The 16,474-nt window shown below is 32.4% G+C and overlaps 1 protein-coding gene and 1 pseudogene across 2 annotated transcripts; one reads left to right on the top strand and one right to left on the bottom strand.

Annotated features, from left to right (window-relative positions):
* Positions 1 to 575: 575 nt before the first annotated feature.
* Positions 576 to 1,689, bottom strand: LOC120158172 (annotated as a pseudogene).
* A 1,393-nt stretch (positions 1,690 to 3,082) lies between these two features.
* Positions 3,083 to 6,125, top strand: LOC120158227 (E3 ubiquitin-protein ligase PRT1-like). 2 transcript variants are annotated; one of them, XM_039169122.1, is made up of 7 exons: positions 3,083 to 3,200; positions 3,309 to 3,337; positions 3,448 to 3,627; positions 3,982 to 4,254; positions 4,344 to 4,547; positions 4,859 to 4,962; positions 5,597 to 6,125. In XM_039169122.1, the coding sequence occupies exons 1-7, from the start codon at positions 3,109 to 3,111 to the stop codon at positions 5,768 to 5,770; spliced, it is 1,056 nt and encodes a 351-aa protein (XP_039025053.1). In that variant the 5' UTR covers positions 3,083 to 3,108; the 3' UTR covers positions 5,771 to 6,125. The 2 variants fall into 2 exon arrangements, with proteins under 2 accessions (XP_039025053.1, XP_039025054.1); XM_039169123.1 differs by having other exon boundaries at positions 4,859 to 5,033; positions 5,577 to 5,699.
* The last annotated feature ends 10,349 nt before the right edge of the window (positions 6,126 to 16,474 follow it).

Raw genomic sequence — 16,474 nt, 5'->3', positions numbered from 1 at the left:
CCCGATACCCCGGGTTTGGTTTCGCGCTCTTCTATTAGCCTCTTGAAAGTGCTGTCCACTCATTGTTTGACACGTATTTGTTTAGTGTTTCTAGATGGTAGTTATTAGTCATACGTGGCAAATAAAACGGTGAGGTTGTCCACGCTGTACACAGTCCGCGCGTGCGCGATGAGCGAACTTGTCTTGGGCAATTGAAATTTACAAGTTGCACCATTTCAAAAAAAAAAAAAATTACAAGTTGCATTTGATAAAGCTAATTTTTTTGGGTAAAGTATATAAATAGTTCTAAACTTTTAGGATGTTTGTATTTTGGTCACCCAATGTTTGAAACTTGCAATATGATCATCAAACTTTTAGCTCGTTTTCAATAATATTCTTGTCGGTACCTCCTGTTAGTTTTTGCTGACGTAGCCGTTAACCCTCCGTTAGCCTTCTTTTTTTGCTGACGTGGTTAATCCTTATTCTTTCTTCTTCTTCTTCAACTCCCGTTGACCCATTCTTTTTCTTTTTCTTCTTCTCTCCTAATCCAACTCATTCTTTCTCTCTCTCTCTATAACCAAGTCAAGCATTGCTCATTAGACGATCTTCGTACTCATATCAGTACCGACAATGATCACCTCAGAACATAGAGTAACATACTCTTCTTCCCCTAATAGACCTCAGGTTGCTAGATCGAGTCCGACGAGTGAGTCGATATATGCTGCATTGATCGGACTCACCATTTCTTGGTGAGGGTTTTCGCCATTCTCGATGAAATATCTTCGGTTATTTATCAATAGAGTCAAGCACACAATTTGCGTATTTCTCAATGCTTTAGCTTTTTTCATTTTCCGTCGAAACAAAGGCGTAAAGATCGACAAGAAATCTGATAGCTGCGACGATGTTACGAGCATTACATCTTTAAGTATGCTCTTGATTTTCTCTTTTTGCGTCGAAACAATTTGTGTATTTCTCAATTCTTGATACGTTCCTCAGAGATCTTTGCACCAAAGCATAAACAAATTAAGATGCTACATATAGTGAGCCTGCAATTACTCATTACCTCAACGAACCCTTTCTCAAAACATTTGTTTTTGATCATTTCCATGTGGTTTTCAATCGCCCATTTTCGGATCCAGCCGCACTGCTTCACTCTCATAGGGGTAATCAGATCAGTGACCAAATTCTTCCGTAAGGTCCGTCATAGAGGTTTGTACTCGATGAAGTTGATAGCGCATTTACCGACGCTAAACACAAGCCAGATTGGCGAGTCCAATGGTCAGGAAGTGAAAGCGAGGCCTTTCTGCACCAGGGCTTCATGGATGAGCTTGGAATCTATAATGATCACCATGGCACGTTGCCCCATTTGCAAGGTGAAAATCGGACCATACAATTTATGTAACTCGTCGACTATGAAGACGTAATGTCGACTATGAAGACGTAATGTCGACATTGGAGGATGATATGAATCAAATTTCCAACCAATGACCAACCAGGAGGTCCCGGGGAAGGCTTTTACGTTGCGATCGGTGATCGACCAACGTCGCCTTCATCACAGACGGCAACGATGAAAATAAGTTCTTACGATATGAGTACGACGACCGTCGAATGGTCAATGCTTAACTTAGTTCTAGAGAGAGAAAGAAAGAGTTGGATTAGGAGAGAAGAAGAAGAGGTCAACAGAGTTGAAGAAGAAGGGTTAACTGTCATGTCAGAAAAAAAGGTTAACGAAAGGTTAACTACCATGTCAGCAAAAACTAATGGGAGGTAACGATAAGGACCTGATTAAAAACGAACTAAAAGTTTGATGATCGTATTGTAATTTTCAAAAGTTAGGTGACAAAATGTAAGCTCCTTAAAATTTCAGGGGCTATTTATATACTTTACCCTAGTTTTTTATCAAAAGGATTAGCAATCACGATTCTAAATTTAGAATTTTCAGTTACAACAATTTTGAACGGGATTTTAGAATGAAAGCACGGAAAAGTTAAAGTAGAACAAGATAGCAATCATTAGTTTAAAAATAAATAAATTTCAATAAATGATTTATTGTTTCGGATGAGTGTATTATTTGATTATGTTAAAATACTTTTTTATTCAACGACATTTTAAATATTATAAGATAGTTATTAAGTTTCTTAAATTTATTAAATAATTAAAAATATTAAATTTATTATTTATTATAAAATAATCACAAAACTCATTAAAATATATTATTATAAACTTATAAATATTATTTTATAATAATTTAATTACTATTTTATAAATTATAAAATTTGATGATAAAAAATATTATTCCATCAAAGTTAATAAATATTTAATTTAAGTTTCACCCTAAAAAAGTTTTCTCAATTAACTAAATAATAGTCTAAAACTTAACCAACATGTAACGCTTTTTAAATTATCAAAATGAAAAGATATAATATTAAAATATACCCTTAATAGCACAAACCAATATACTTTAATGATTAAATGAATGATTATTATTTCTATAAATCTTAGGTTTAAACATCAACATGAGTATTTAAATATTTATTGTCAAATGATTAAGAATTTTTAGAACATATTATCAGTTGTAATCATCCTATATTAATAAAAAAACATCATTAATATTTAATTAAAAATTTATTTTTAACTTTTTTTAGAGCATTTTACCTCCTAATGATTTATTTTAAGCAAAAAAATACTTTTAACGTTTGTCTAAATAATTACTTTAATTTTTATTTTTTAAATATTTTTTTCTAACAATATTTTATTTTAGACAAAAAAGAACACATTTTAGAGATTCGATCATTGTTGACAAACAATTTTCATCCATAGATAATTTTTTCCAATAATAAAATATTAAAATTTAAAATACTACAAATAAATATAAATTAATATAATTATTTAATCAAACGATATTATGTAATACAAACTTAAATCAATTTGATGTTATTTTTTTACGTTTTAATTAATAAATTCTATAAAATATGATGTGGAATTAGCTTGTCCGTCAAAACAATATGACGTGGAATGACTTTGTTATGACGTGGGATCAGCTTCTAGAATAGAAATGGTTAATCGGTGAGGATAAAAAAGAAAGTTGAAGGATTTGCTGATCTTGGTTACCGAGTGGAAGGGAATTCAATGGATTCCTCCCAATCCCAAACTTGTCCCATGGAACATCACTCTCCTGATGCTGAAGAAATTCCTGACGATTTCGTTTGTTGCGTTTGTCTGTAAGTAATTATCATTACCTTCAAATAATTTCAATGTTTCTCGCCATCTTTTCCTTTATTTTTTTTAAATACCAAAACTTTTGTTTAAAATTTTGTGTTTTTTTGCAGGGATCTTCTTTACAAACCAATAGTTCTGCGTAAGATTTTCCTTTGCTACTTTTATAGAAAGAACTATGAATTTCATGCTTTTTTATGTTTAATTGTTATTATATTGGTTCGATATTTTTTCTTCTTCAAAAATGTACAGATTGTGGTCATATATCATGTTTCTGGTGCGTTTATAGATCAATGAATTATCGATACGAGTCCCGCTGTCCAGTTTGTAGAAATCCATATTCTCACTTTCCAGGCATCTGTGAAATGCTTCACTTCCTGTTGTTAAAGTTATATCCGATTACATACAAAAACAGGGAAGCTCGGATTCTGGGTAAGCTTGGTTTTCTATTCGGTTCGATTTTATGTTCTATCAAATATGTTTTCATGGTTGTGCTTTATAAAGATAACTATTAGCAACAAAAATATTGTTTCTTAGTATAATTTTCAAGAAAAAAAGCATTTGATTTCGTAATCGATAGTTCTATATGACTAATTTGTTGACCCAGTTTTTTGCATTGAAGCGGTCTGCTTATGTTTGCCACACTTTTCAGTGGTGGATTTGTCTCTAGATTCAAGTGCTGAATTGTTGTAGATAGTTTGAGATTATTCTCACTGTATTTAGTGTAGTGCTATGCCTATATTTTTTGACGTTATGGAACTTATCTTGTTGCTTTGTTTGCTACAGAGGAGGAAAAGCAAAGCACCTGCTTTTCGCCGGAGTTCAGTGGTTATGCATGTGAATCGGAGGCTGATGGAGAAATTAATCACCTGGGAAGCTCGTCAAAGTCTTCTAATATTTCTGACTCTTCTACCAGTGAAGAGGAACTTAATAAACCAGATGGACAGATAGAGTCTCATGTTTCCAGGAAGGAAAATGATCAGATTTCAGTTGCTGATGTACTGTGTACCACGTGCAAGCAACTGCTTTTCCGTCCTGTTGTTCTTAACTGTGGACATGGTATGCCTCTAAAATTGTTTCTATCTTTACATTAGCATCACTGAGCCTCAATTTCCTGTTATTTATGACTTATCTTTATTCTTTCTCAGTTTCTTGTCAAACATGCATCGGTATACCTGCTGATGAGATGCTTAGGTGTCAAGTTTGTCAATGTTTGCATCCAAGGGGTTTTCCAAAAGTCTGCTTGACACTTGATCACTTTTTGGTGGCTAAATTTCCCAATGAGTATTCACTGAGAAAAGATACTATTCAGTTCAAACAAGCTTCTTGCAAGCATGAGGGACCATCCACTTGTATGTCTCAATTTTCCACCGGTCCCATCTTGTTCTAGGTCTATCAACACTTCGGTTGATTTAGTATTTAACAGAATTATATTTTTGGTTCTTTCCTTTTTCCTGCTGATTGGTCTATTGCCTTACTTTTTTAAGCTTAAAACTGAAGCACATGATTACTAATTCAATATCCAATATATACTCAATTTCTTAGTCAGTCATGTTGGCAAAATCAATCTTAAAAGGAGTCTGATTGACTGACCGTGCTATAATAAGGCTGCATCAACTTTGAGTCTATAATTTTAAACTAGTTATTATGGTTGAATTCTCAGGTTCCATGGAAGATGGTAAAAGAGATATCTCACCTGTCCAGTTGCCCTCAGAAGTAAAGCCCCATCGCTATATTCATGTAGAAGCTGGTTGTGATGCTTGTGGGGTAAATATGTTGCTTACTTTCTCTTATATGAGTGCATGTCTATGTGTGTGATCTGGAGTCGCACCAATTCAGTCTTCATTAAAGTTCAAATTAGTTGGTTTCATGCATGCTCATAATTGTCTCTTGTCTTCTTAATTCATCCCCATAAATAACATAGCCCATTCTACAATGTTTTAAAACATGTCTTCCTTTATTCGATCCCATAACATTTTTATTCTTTTCTAACGAAAATTGCTTGTAAATAGTCTAATGGAAATGCAGAGTGCAAGCATATGTGTGTGTACATGCTTGATTTGGCTAGTGTCTTCTCTTCTTTTTCCTAACACTCCCTAGTTAATCCCATCGATAGTTTCCGGGCACTGAACTCTGAAAATTTGTATTGATGACATTTTATTGCTTAAAGAGGGGTCCTATAATGGATAAGTTGCTCTGTTGCTTATTGATTCAGTGTCTGTTGGATTTTGTTAAGAGCTTTTCAAGCAACATTTTCACCTGATCTAATGCATAAAGATGGAGTATATTATTGCTTTGCATTGCATTGCATTGCTAAACTAATTGATACTTTTTTCTACTGTATAATCGTCATCGCTTGTAATGTTAGAATTTTTTCATAGTCTCAAATTTGTGCTGGCAGATGTGTCCGATAGTTGGGGATAGATACAGATGCAAGGATTGTACAGAGAGAATGGGATTTGATCTTTGTGGAGATTGCTATAAAACTCGACCTAAGCTTCCAGGCAGGTTCAATCAGAGACACACTCCATGCCATAAGTTTGTGCTTATAAACCCACATTACCTGAAAGGTTGAGGCTGTTTACTGAACAACCAGAGAAAGATTCCACATCTATTGTCGACATCTCCGGATAATCTGGAAACCGGACTAATACCTCAAGCTTTGTCAGGCACTATACAAGAAAATATTCGCAATAATGTTGCGTCGTGTTTCGAGACTGATAGCATTGAAGATGAGGATGGAGATATCATTGCCCTATTGGTCGATTGGTAACGGTTTAGCAATATTCTAGTGATAGGAACTGGTGAATTAAGTTATAGATAGGGGTATTTATTGAGTGAGTCGATCGCGAGTTAGGTAGTACTGGACTCGTGCTCGTTAAAAAAACTTGTTGCTCGACTCATATTCGTTAAATAAACTTGTTGCTCGACTCGTGCACATTAAGTTTGTTGTTTGTTAAGCTTGTTACTCGTCTCGTTGCTCATTAAGCTCACCAAAATTTTTATCTTATTTTTTAACTGTATGTAAAGTCTACTAATAATATATAAAGCTTAAAATAAACGTAAATTGATAAATTTAACAAAAAAAATTATCAAAAGTGTATATGAAACAAATTGAAAGTCTAAATTTTAAAATAAAAATTCACAAATACATTAAAATAATTATTAGAGTTTAATTTTTGGGTGTTGTAAAATAATAATTATTAATTAATAATTTAGTATTTTTATTAAAAAATTAATAGATTAGTCATTTATCATCTATTAGTAAATTAGTAAATTTTTTTAATGAAATAATTTTTTAAGATAATAGTAAAAAATTATAAAAAAATTAACAATATGCTCACGAACTTATCGAATCGAGTTATACTTTACTTAACTCGGCTCGTTAAGGTCTCGAGTCGAATTTTTATCAAATTTTTACTGAATTAAATTCGAACTACTCAACTCATTAATAACCCATCTCTCCTCTATAAAATTATTAATTATAACCCTCCACCCAAATCAACACATACCAAAATCATTATAATTAACTTTCAGTACAAAACCCCTATATCAGTTTAAAAGTTTTGTCGGATCATTGGATGCCGCCGTCTTACCAAACGGAAATCAAAATATGAACCTAAACGCCTGCCCAACAGTGATCATGAACTGAAGTAAAATATAACTTTTTATAATATAAAATAAGGGTAAACTATACTGGTGACTACCGAATTATGGTCATAAATCATTTTGACCATCAACGTTTGAAAACACTCAAACAAATCACCCAACTATTTAAATGATTCATTGTCCGTTATTTTTGTGATGTGGCAATTAAGTCAAATTGGTATAATTATATATTCAGCCTTTAATATTTATATATTATATCAATTTAGCCATTTTAATTTAATTAAATAAATTTTCCCTCCAATTTGATGGTGATATGTCACCACCTGTGTAAAGACAAAACATTTGAGAAATATAAAGGGTTAGGGGGATTCAAACCATGGATCCATGTCCCTAAGGAAGCTTTTGTCACCAGCCAAGCTATTTAATTAGTTTAAAATTGCACAATGTTTTATATATTATGTTTGAAGTTATTTCACACATGCATATATAAATTATATTAAAAAAATAAAATTATAGAAAATAATTTATATAAAAATAAAAATAAATTAAATTAAATTTTTTATTTAAATAGTAATATTGTGAGTTTAATAAATATTTATCAAAAAATAATTTATATAAAATTTTATATATATATATATATATATATTATTTAAAAAATTCCCACCAATATAATTATTTAAATTATTTTGTGATTTAAATATTTATTAAACTCACAATATTATTAGTTAAATAAAAATATTAAAATTATTTTTATTTTTAAGTCTTATATTAACTATATAATTATATATATATATATATATATGAAATAACTTCAAATACAATATATAAAGTATTTAGTAATTTTAAATCAATTAAACAGCTTGCCTAGGGACACCATATGGTCCTTGGTTTGAATCTTCGTAGCCTTTTATATTTCTCAAATGTTTTAACTTTACACATGTTGTGACACGTGTCACAATCTAATTGGTAGAAATTTTTATTTAATTAAAATATTAAAATTAATTAAATTCACCCTCCAATCATATAATGACACGTGGTACCTCCAGATTAGAGATGAATTTATTTAATTGAATTAAAATATTTACTAAATTGATGTAGTGTATGAATATTAAGGAACAAATATTATAAATTATACTTCATACTATAAACTTAATATTAATCTCGTTTTTTATGATATACGAGCCTGTTCACTCATTCCTTTAATCATGTATTAATTTCGCTAAATTATATAAGATAATAATAAAATTTATCAAATATTTATTATTATTATTATTATTATTATATTATAAGAATTCAAACAAGATTTTAATTAAAAAAAGAACTATTGCGTACCAATTAGTTTTAGTGTCTGATGGTTTTATTTATACTTTTTTAAGGTTAGGATTATATTTAAAATACTATATATAAATTTTGATATGCTAATAAAGTTTATTTATAGACATTATTTTTTTTGTCTTATATCTTATCTACATCGTATTAGGGAGAACATCAAAGGAGAAATGCAAGGGTTTTGATTTCTTTAAATATTTTTTTTATTTTCTTAAAAAAGTAAATTAGTATAATAATAAAATTATATTTTGATCCTAAATAATAAATTTATTGTTTAATTAATTTAAATTAATATAATAATAATAATAACAACAACTCATTTTGACATTTTAAAAGACTTTTATTTATTTGATTTTTTTAAAACTTCGTTCCTGTATTATATAATTATATAATGTATAGAATTATACAAGTAAACTTCGAAAGATGAAAATGGGAGGGATTTTGAGAGATATGATATCTAGGGATGGCAAACGGGCGGGTCGGGTGTGGATACCCCCTCCCCATCCCATACCCACCAAATATTTTTCAATCTACCACCCGCCCACCATCCATAATGGGTAAAAATTTTCAAATCCACATCCGCCCACGAGGGTACATTCTCAAATCCATCCCCACACCCACTACCCAACAACATTGATTCTTCAATAAATGCATGATGATTTCAACCAAATATGGGAATAGGGGATGCATTATATATGTGTGTACTGTTTCGTACTTCAAGCTCAGGCCAACGATCGGTGACAACTCAGTATGGGGCTTGCAGACCATGTTTCGCTTGAATAAATATGTTAGGCAATAAACTTCTCGTATCTTCGGTTTTCTTTAGAAATTATAACTATGTTATCCAACAAGAAAATTTATATTGGATTAGAAAAGAAAGAAAACTATGTTTTTTAGTAAAACAGGAAAGGGCAATTGAATTACACACATATGATTCAATGACATTATATATTTATATTTCCCTATCATCTGCTTTCTTTGAGCTAAATTATTCCATCAAAATCATGAGAAAATATCATCAAATTTAACCAAAATAAAAGCTGAGAACATTTAAGTTTTGTCGAAGCAAACTAAGATTACTTAAGACCTTCTAAAATAGCAGCTCTCCAGAAAGGAGAATACAACATAGGCCCTTTTTAAATGAGCAAAAAAAATGCAGCCTTTTAACCATAAACAAGAAGATAACCATATCATTACAAAGATTTCTCTTCAATGCATTTACTTATCATAAATAAATGTGAAAGATGTGGGTAGAACATTCATTTACTCATCTATTTATATGTTAACAGTAAGAAAAGCAGTAAATTTGGTGTTTCATTTCAAGATATAGTTTAGGAGGTGCCTAAAACAAGATTCTCGGTAGAGATTAGAAGCAAAAAAACAAATGATATTACTATATCGAACAAAAGAAGCTTACTTGACACATCCCAAAAAACAGAAAAGATGCTTACTTGACTCTATATAAATTTTTTATGTCATTATTCTAATGACAACTCTACAGTTAGTAAAAGATAAAAAAAATATAAATTTAATTTTGGGGACAAGAATAGGGGAAAATAATATAGCACAAGGGAGACATTGAATCTCTTAACACTTAGTTCTATTCAATGGCGTTAAAAATGGAGGTTTGAGAAGCAATGATCTGACTCTGTTGGCCTAAAACGTGGGTGCTCAGTGACAAGATACTGATTTGCAGAACATTAAGAAATTAAGCTTAAAACAAACATTGAGATGAATCTAAAAAATAATTAAAAATCAGTACGAGCAAATAAAAATTAAACTCTTAAAACGAAATACAGAGGAGCTTAAAACGAAATGACTACGGAAATGACTCTTACGAAAATTAAATTTCAAGTAAAAAGGGAAGAAACGTACCTGAATAAGCTAGAGAGTGGAGACTAGAGGTTTGAAAGATCGACGCTGTAACGAGAGGTTTGCAAGAAAAAAATTTAAGCATAAACTTATCCCTAATATTTGGTTAAATTACAAGTTATATCTTATACAATATTAGGATTTATAAATTAGTCTCTAAAATTACACCTAAATTCATAATGGTCCAAATTTTAATGGATATTTAGCTGGGCGGGCGGATGCGGGGCGGCTAAGGTCTCAAACCCATTACCCGCCCACTACCCGCGACGGGTACCACTTTCTAAATCCACACCCGCCCCCTACCTACTAAAATTATACCCATCCCCGTCCCCAATTGGAGCGGGTGCGGTGTGAAATCCATGAAATTGTACCCATTTGCCATCCTAGTGATATCGAATTATAACAAAGAGAGGTACATTAAATGGGAATGGGATCCCACATCGGCTCCTCCCTAATAGTAACCCTTTTAGGACCCACCAATCAAGGCATCTAAAAGTGTATATGTATTTTTATTTTCTATGAAAGCATCCTTTCCATAATAATTATTTGAATGTTATGAGTAAAAGGTTGTTAGAAAATCACATCTTCTTAATAAATGCATATATAATTTATTATACCCAAAAAAATATAGGATAAACTATGCATTTAGTATTCAAACTATCAGTTTTTGTCTATTTTAGTATTTAAACTTTCAATTTTTTTAAAGTCAAGCCTAATATTTAGTTTTTGTTTCAGTTTAGTACCTTGCTGTTAAAAACTTATATCGCTTAGTATCTAAACTATAGGTTTTGGTCCGTTTTAGTGCCTAAATTTTTAATTTTTTCAAAACTTAACGTTAAATTTTAAACGTGATACTAAAATGAAACAAAACAAAACTTTAGGTATGGTTTTGAAAAAAGTTAAAACTTTAGGTATTAAAACTTTAGGTATTAAAACAGATCAAAATTGATTGTTTAGGTACTAAACGCTTAGTTTACCCAAAAATATATGAATTGATGATGCAATTCAATTATAGATAGACATAATTGCCCTTAATGATTGTAACCCTGTGGATTTGGGTTACCGTGATCTTTGGTTCACGTGGGAGAGGGGTCGGTTTGAGTTTACCAATATTCGAGAGCGGCTTGATCGAGGTGTTGCTAATGATACTTGGAGTAATATGTTGTTGAGTCATGATATTTCTCACTTGTCTCGTTCCGTTTTGGATCATTGTCATAGAAATTCATTTTCGCTCGGATTTATTTTATTTTTTATTATATATATATATATATATATATATATATATATATATATATATATATAGTAATATAATATATAATTTTTAGAAAACGATTTTCAAAATTATATATTACATAGTTTTAAAATTAGTTTTAAAAAAATATATATTATATAGTTTTGAAAATTAGTTTTTAAAATATATATTGTATAGTTTTAGAACGTTTTTTATATCTAATTATTTATTTTATTTATTATTATTATTATTTATTTATTTATTTATCACTTATTTTTCTTTTTTGTTTTTTCAGGTCCAATAACAGTCCACATATTGATCCAAAGGAATGAGCCTGAACTAACCAAGGGAGTTTAGGGTTTAGGAACCCTAACATATCAATAACGCCGTACAGGGGGGCCAAACGGTCAAACGGTGCACCGGTCGGCCGGGAAAACCGGGATTGCACCATCCCGGGATTCCCGGCTACGTGAACAACGTTAGCACAAAATACACGGGAACAACCCCGTTGTCATCGGAGCAGGCACCGATGGGGTGGGTATAAATACCCCACCATGGTGACACCAAAGGGAACACAGAGATCACAACAGAATCAACACCAACAGAGATACACCACACTACTAGAACAAACGGCCAACGATAAACCAAAGAACTATCATCACAAGACAGTAAATGTAATATCCCAAAATACGGGTTAGTGACTAAATTGTAAAACTTCAGAATGTGTTGATTAAAGTAGGATATTTGAATAGTTCAATGATTTATTCGGAAGTAATTCATGAAGGTTTTAGTAATTATTAAAGGAATCAAAGGGTAAAATGGTCATTTGACAGGAAAGATTTTTATTTCCTTATTATATAAGGAAACCATGTGCTAGGGATGGAAACAAAGAAAAGTTATCTTCTTCTCATCTCTTCTTCCATACGAGAGAGAGAGACACACACACACAACAAAGGTGAGTTTTCTATTTTGTTGATTAATTGTTGATTTTAAGGTTGGGTTATGATCATTTGATGATAACTAAGCTTAAGGAAAGCTTAAGTTGTCTTATAATCAAAAGATGAAGAAGTTATAAGAAATTAAAGAAAACGGGTTTTTATATGAAATTATGGAAAAGAGTTGATAAGTTGAATTTGAAGTTAAATTTGACTTGTCATCATGCTAATTAAGGAATATGAAGTGTTAGAATTGTATTTAGAACATATTGAAATTTGAGTATGATTCTTGATTTACATATGAGGGATAGGATTTTGAGGTTATGGATGGTTTTCATGGATATAAATTGGTTTAAGTAATGGTGGTTAGGTTTAATGACATGGTAGGGGTTTAGAATAGAAGAATTGATGATTTTCGGGCTTAAAATACAATTTTTGGGTAGAGGGAACCAATACCCTATGAATGGGTATCGATTCCCCCCTCTTGAACGAAAAATTCCAGTATGTTCAGGGGGTATCGATTCCCCCTGGGGGGTATCGATTCCCCCCTAAATGAAAAATGGAATTTGGTTCTTTAATTTGGTTTAAGTTGTTAACATCAAGTTTAAGGTTTAGGCTTCTAATAGTTGTTTTGAAATGTTATATTTATGTAGATATTGAGTCTAAAAAAGTTCCGGAATAATCAAAGGATTAGGATCGAATCAAAGCAAATAAGGCTAAGGTGAGTGCTATTTTAATTATACTTATATTATTAAACGAACATTGGCTTGCGATGAGCTAGTGATGGAGTTACTATGGTAAGAAGTGACTCCTAAAATGTTATTTGATTTGTGATTCTTATATGTGCATGAATATATGAAATGGGTATAGGATATTATATATGTTATATGATATGCATAGACATAATAGCATAAAACATAAGATATATGATATGATACACATGATTATATGCATATGTGTTATATGCTATGAGACATGACCAATGTGAAATGAGATAAGCTATGTGATATGATATGAAATACATGGTTACACATATATGTGGTATGTGACAGAAAAGAAAGAACAAGTGATGAGAAATGTATTCATCGTAAATGCCCATAGTATATGATATGAGAGCTATAGGTATAGTTGGCATGCCAAGAGTAGAGGGTATTGTAGTCCTTCAGGACGTAGTCCTTCGGGACGTAGTGGTCCTACGGGACATATATAGCAGTCCTTCGGGACGAATACTGAACAAATGTTCGGTGCCCATGAGGGAATTTATACGAGCTGTGGTGACAGTATTAGTGCACAACCTCAATGTACTTACATACCTTTGTTCTCAACAACAATATACATGGGTAATTGAAATATAAATTAAAGTAAAAGTGATGCAAAAAGGTAAGTTTCATGTGTGCATGACTTGGTTATATATGTCATATGAAATATATACATGCATATTGAAATATCATGATCAAATAGTAAGAATGCATATTCATGAATCTACTGTTACATTTTTATTTATTGCTTCACTAAGTCTATGACTTAGCGTGTAAGTGATTTACACGTAGGTACCAAGAAACGAGAAGAGAAATAATAGAAGTAGCAAGGATAATATTATTACTAGAAGATCAGATTAGAAGTAATCGACAAAGTAGGTATTTTGTTGTGTATAGAGTGTTGGCATGTAATAAGTCGTTAATTATGAGCACTCTGATCGAGTTTGTATTTTGTGGTCTCTTTTATGTAAATTAACGTATTTTATTTTAAACAAAGTTTTAAATTCCCGGGGTTTTTCTTTAGGAGTCAAAGTTTGAAAAGTCAAAGTGACACCTCGAACTTGTATTCGAGTCGGGTACGGGTTGGGGTGTTACAGTTAATGGCATCAGAGCTAAGGTTTAGTCGATTCTCGGCATAAACCAGAGTCTAGAGTGTTTTATAAGGTATACATGCCAACAAAATAGTGAAAACTTCTGATATGATGGAATAATAAGTATATTGTTATGTTAATAGAACTATATGATTGTATTTTTATAGATGTCCGGACAAGGTAGTTCTAGAAATGAAGCAGGAGAAGATATACCTGCTGAAAGCAGTAATTCACCTGCCCTGGCCAGGCAGAGTGAAGAACAGACACCCTCTAGAGTTCCTATGAATGATCAAGATGTATTCTTTAGAACTTTAGACGTAGTATTGACGCGTTTTCAACCTCCTGTTACTTCAACTCCAAAAATGAATATTGCAAAAGAGTTGAAGGGTTTAGGAGCTCTAGAGTTTAAAGGGGAAGCTGATGAAGGTCATGTTACTGCGGACCTTTGGCTTAATGATGTGAAAATCATGCTTGAGGGACTTCATTGTTCCGATGCTGACAAGCTGGATGGAGTCGTCTCCTTGCTTCGAGGGCAAGCGAGAATTTGGTGGACCAACATTACATTGAGAATGTCTGATGATCAAGTAACTTGGTCCTTGTTTTTAGAAGAGTTCAAGCATAAATACATCGGAGATCAATTCATTCGACAAATGAAGCAAGAGTTTATGAATCAGAAGTAATGGAACCGTACAATGTATGAGTATAAATGTGAATTCAACAAGTTAAGTCGTTTCGCTACTGAGTTAATTCCTACGGATAAGGATGCTTGTGAATGGTTTGTAGAGGGATTACATCCTCGACTGAAAGAGATGTTAATTGTGTTGAATTTATCTTCATTTCAAGAAGTGGTGAATCGTGCTAAAGCTCTAAAAAGAGCTCAGAATGAGAGGTTCGGAGATTCTCGAGCTCAGACATCGAAAAGATCAGGTGCATCATCGAGTACTGCACCATCAAAAAGGGGCAGAGATATTAGTTCTTGACCCCAAGCACGGTCAGAATCAGTGGCATCCTCTGTTAGAGGATTAAATCCGATGAGAGTCAGACAAACTCAGTCAGTGGGATCGGGAGCTGGGAGATCTAACCAAAGCCAAGTCCGATAATGCCCACATTGTGGAAAAAATCATTCTGGGATATGTAGAATGATTTCTGGAGCTTGCTTTAGATGTGGGGACACCGAATTTTGTTTGGGATTTTCCTAGGGTAGTCGATGAATCTGCACAGCCAGAGAGGTCTATTTATACAGGCTAAAGGGGAAGAGGTAGAGGCAGAGGAAGAAGTCAGTCAGAGTCTTCTGCTCAACAAGAGATACATTCCACTGCTCGAGTGTATAATCTCAGGACCAATGAAGATCGGGATGATCCGGAGATTATAACAGGTACCTTTTTACTGTTTGATAAACATGTTATGGTATTGATTGATACGGAGTCTACATATTCATACATTACTAGTAAGTTAGTGAGAGAATTGAACATTCAGTTAGAAGCTACTAACAATGAGGTGATAGTGACAAATCCGTTAGGGCACAGTGCTCGGGTAAATATGGTGAGTCGAGGGTGTCCCATACGAATTCAGGGAATTAAATTCTCTGCTAATTTGATGGAATTAACTTTTGAAGAATTTGAAGTGATACTGGGAATGGATTTGTTATATCGTTATTGTGCTAATGTCGACTGTAGACTGAAAAGAGTAACATTGAGAAGTCCAGAAGAGGTAGAAATCGTGGTGTTTAGTGAAGGGTGGAATCCATTGGCAAATGTAATCTCAGTGATAACGGCAAAGAAGTTACTGTTACAAGGATGTCAAGAGTTCATTGCTAGTGTGTTGGATGTAAGAGCCAAAGACAAAGAGATTGAATAAATTCCTATCGTGAGAGAGTTCTCTGATGTATTTCCTGCACAATTGCCAGGTTTACCTCTGGACAGAGAGGTATAATTTTATATTGAGATAATTCCAGGAACAGTGCCCATTGCAATGGTACTATACAGAATGGCTCCAAAAGAGTTGAAAGAATTAAAGATTCAATTACAGGAATTATTGGACAAAGGTTTTATTAGACCAAGTGTATCACCTTGGGGAGCTCCAGTTTTGTTTGTTAAGAAGAAAGATGGATCAATGCGACTCTGTATCGACTACAGGCAGCTCAATAAAGTGACTATCAAGAATAAATATCCACTTCCTCGAATTGATAACTTATTTGATCAATTAAAGGGAGTTTCAGTGTTCTCAAAAATTGATCTACGTTCGGGTTATCATCAATTAAAGATTCAAGAGAAAGATGTTCCAAAGATGGCGTTTAGAACAAGATATGGTCACTATGAGTTTATCGTAATACCGTTTGGAGTTACGAATGCACCAGCTACTTTCATAGATTTAATGAACAGAATTTTTTAACCTTATTTGGATCAGTTCGTGGTGGTTTTCATTGATGATATTTTAATATATTCAAAGTTAGAG

The sequence above is a fragment of the Hibiscus syriacus genome, unplaced genomic scaffold (assembly GCF_006381635.1).
Source record: "Hibiscus syriacus cultivar Baekdansim isolate YM2019G1 unplaced genomic scaffold, ASM638163v2 tig00111309_pilon, whole genome shotgun sequence".
NCBI classification, from domain to species: domain Eukaryota; kingdom Viridiplantae; phylum Streptophyta; class Magnoliopsida; order Malvales; family Malvaceae; genus Hibiscus; species Hibiscus syriacus.
Note: the sequence above shows the minus strand (reverse complement) of the source record. Positions and strands in the feature narration are given on the sequence as shown.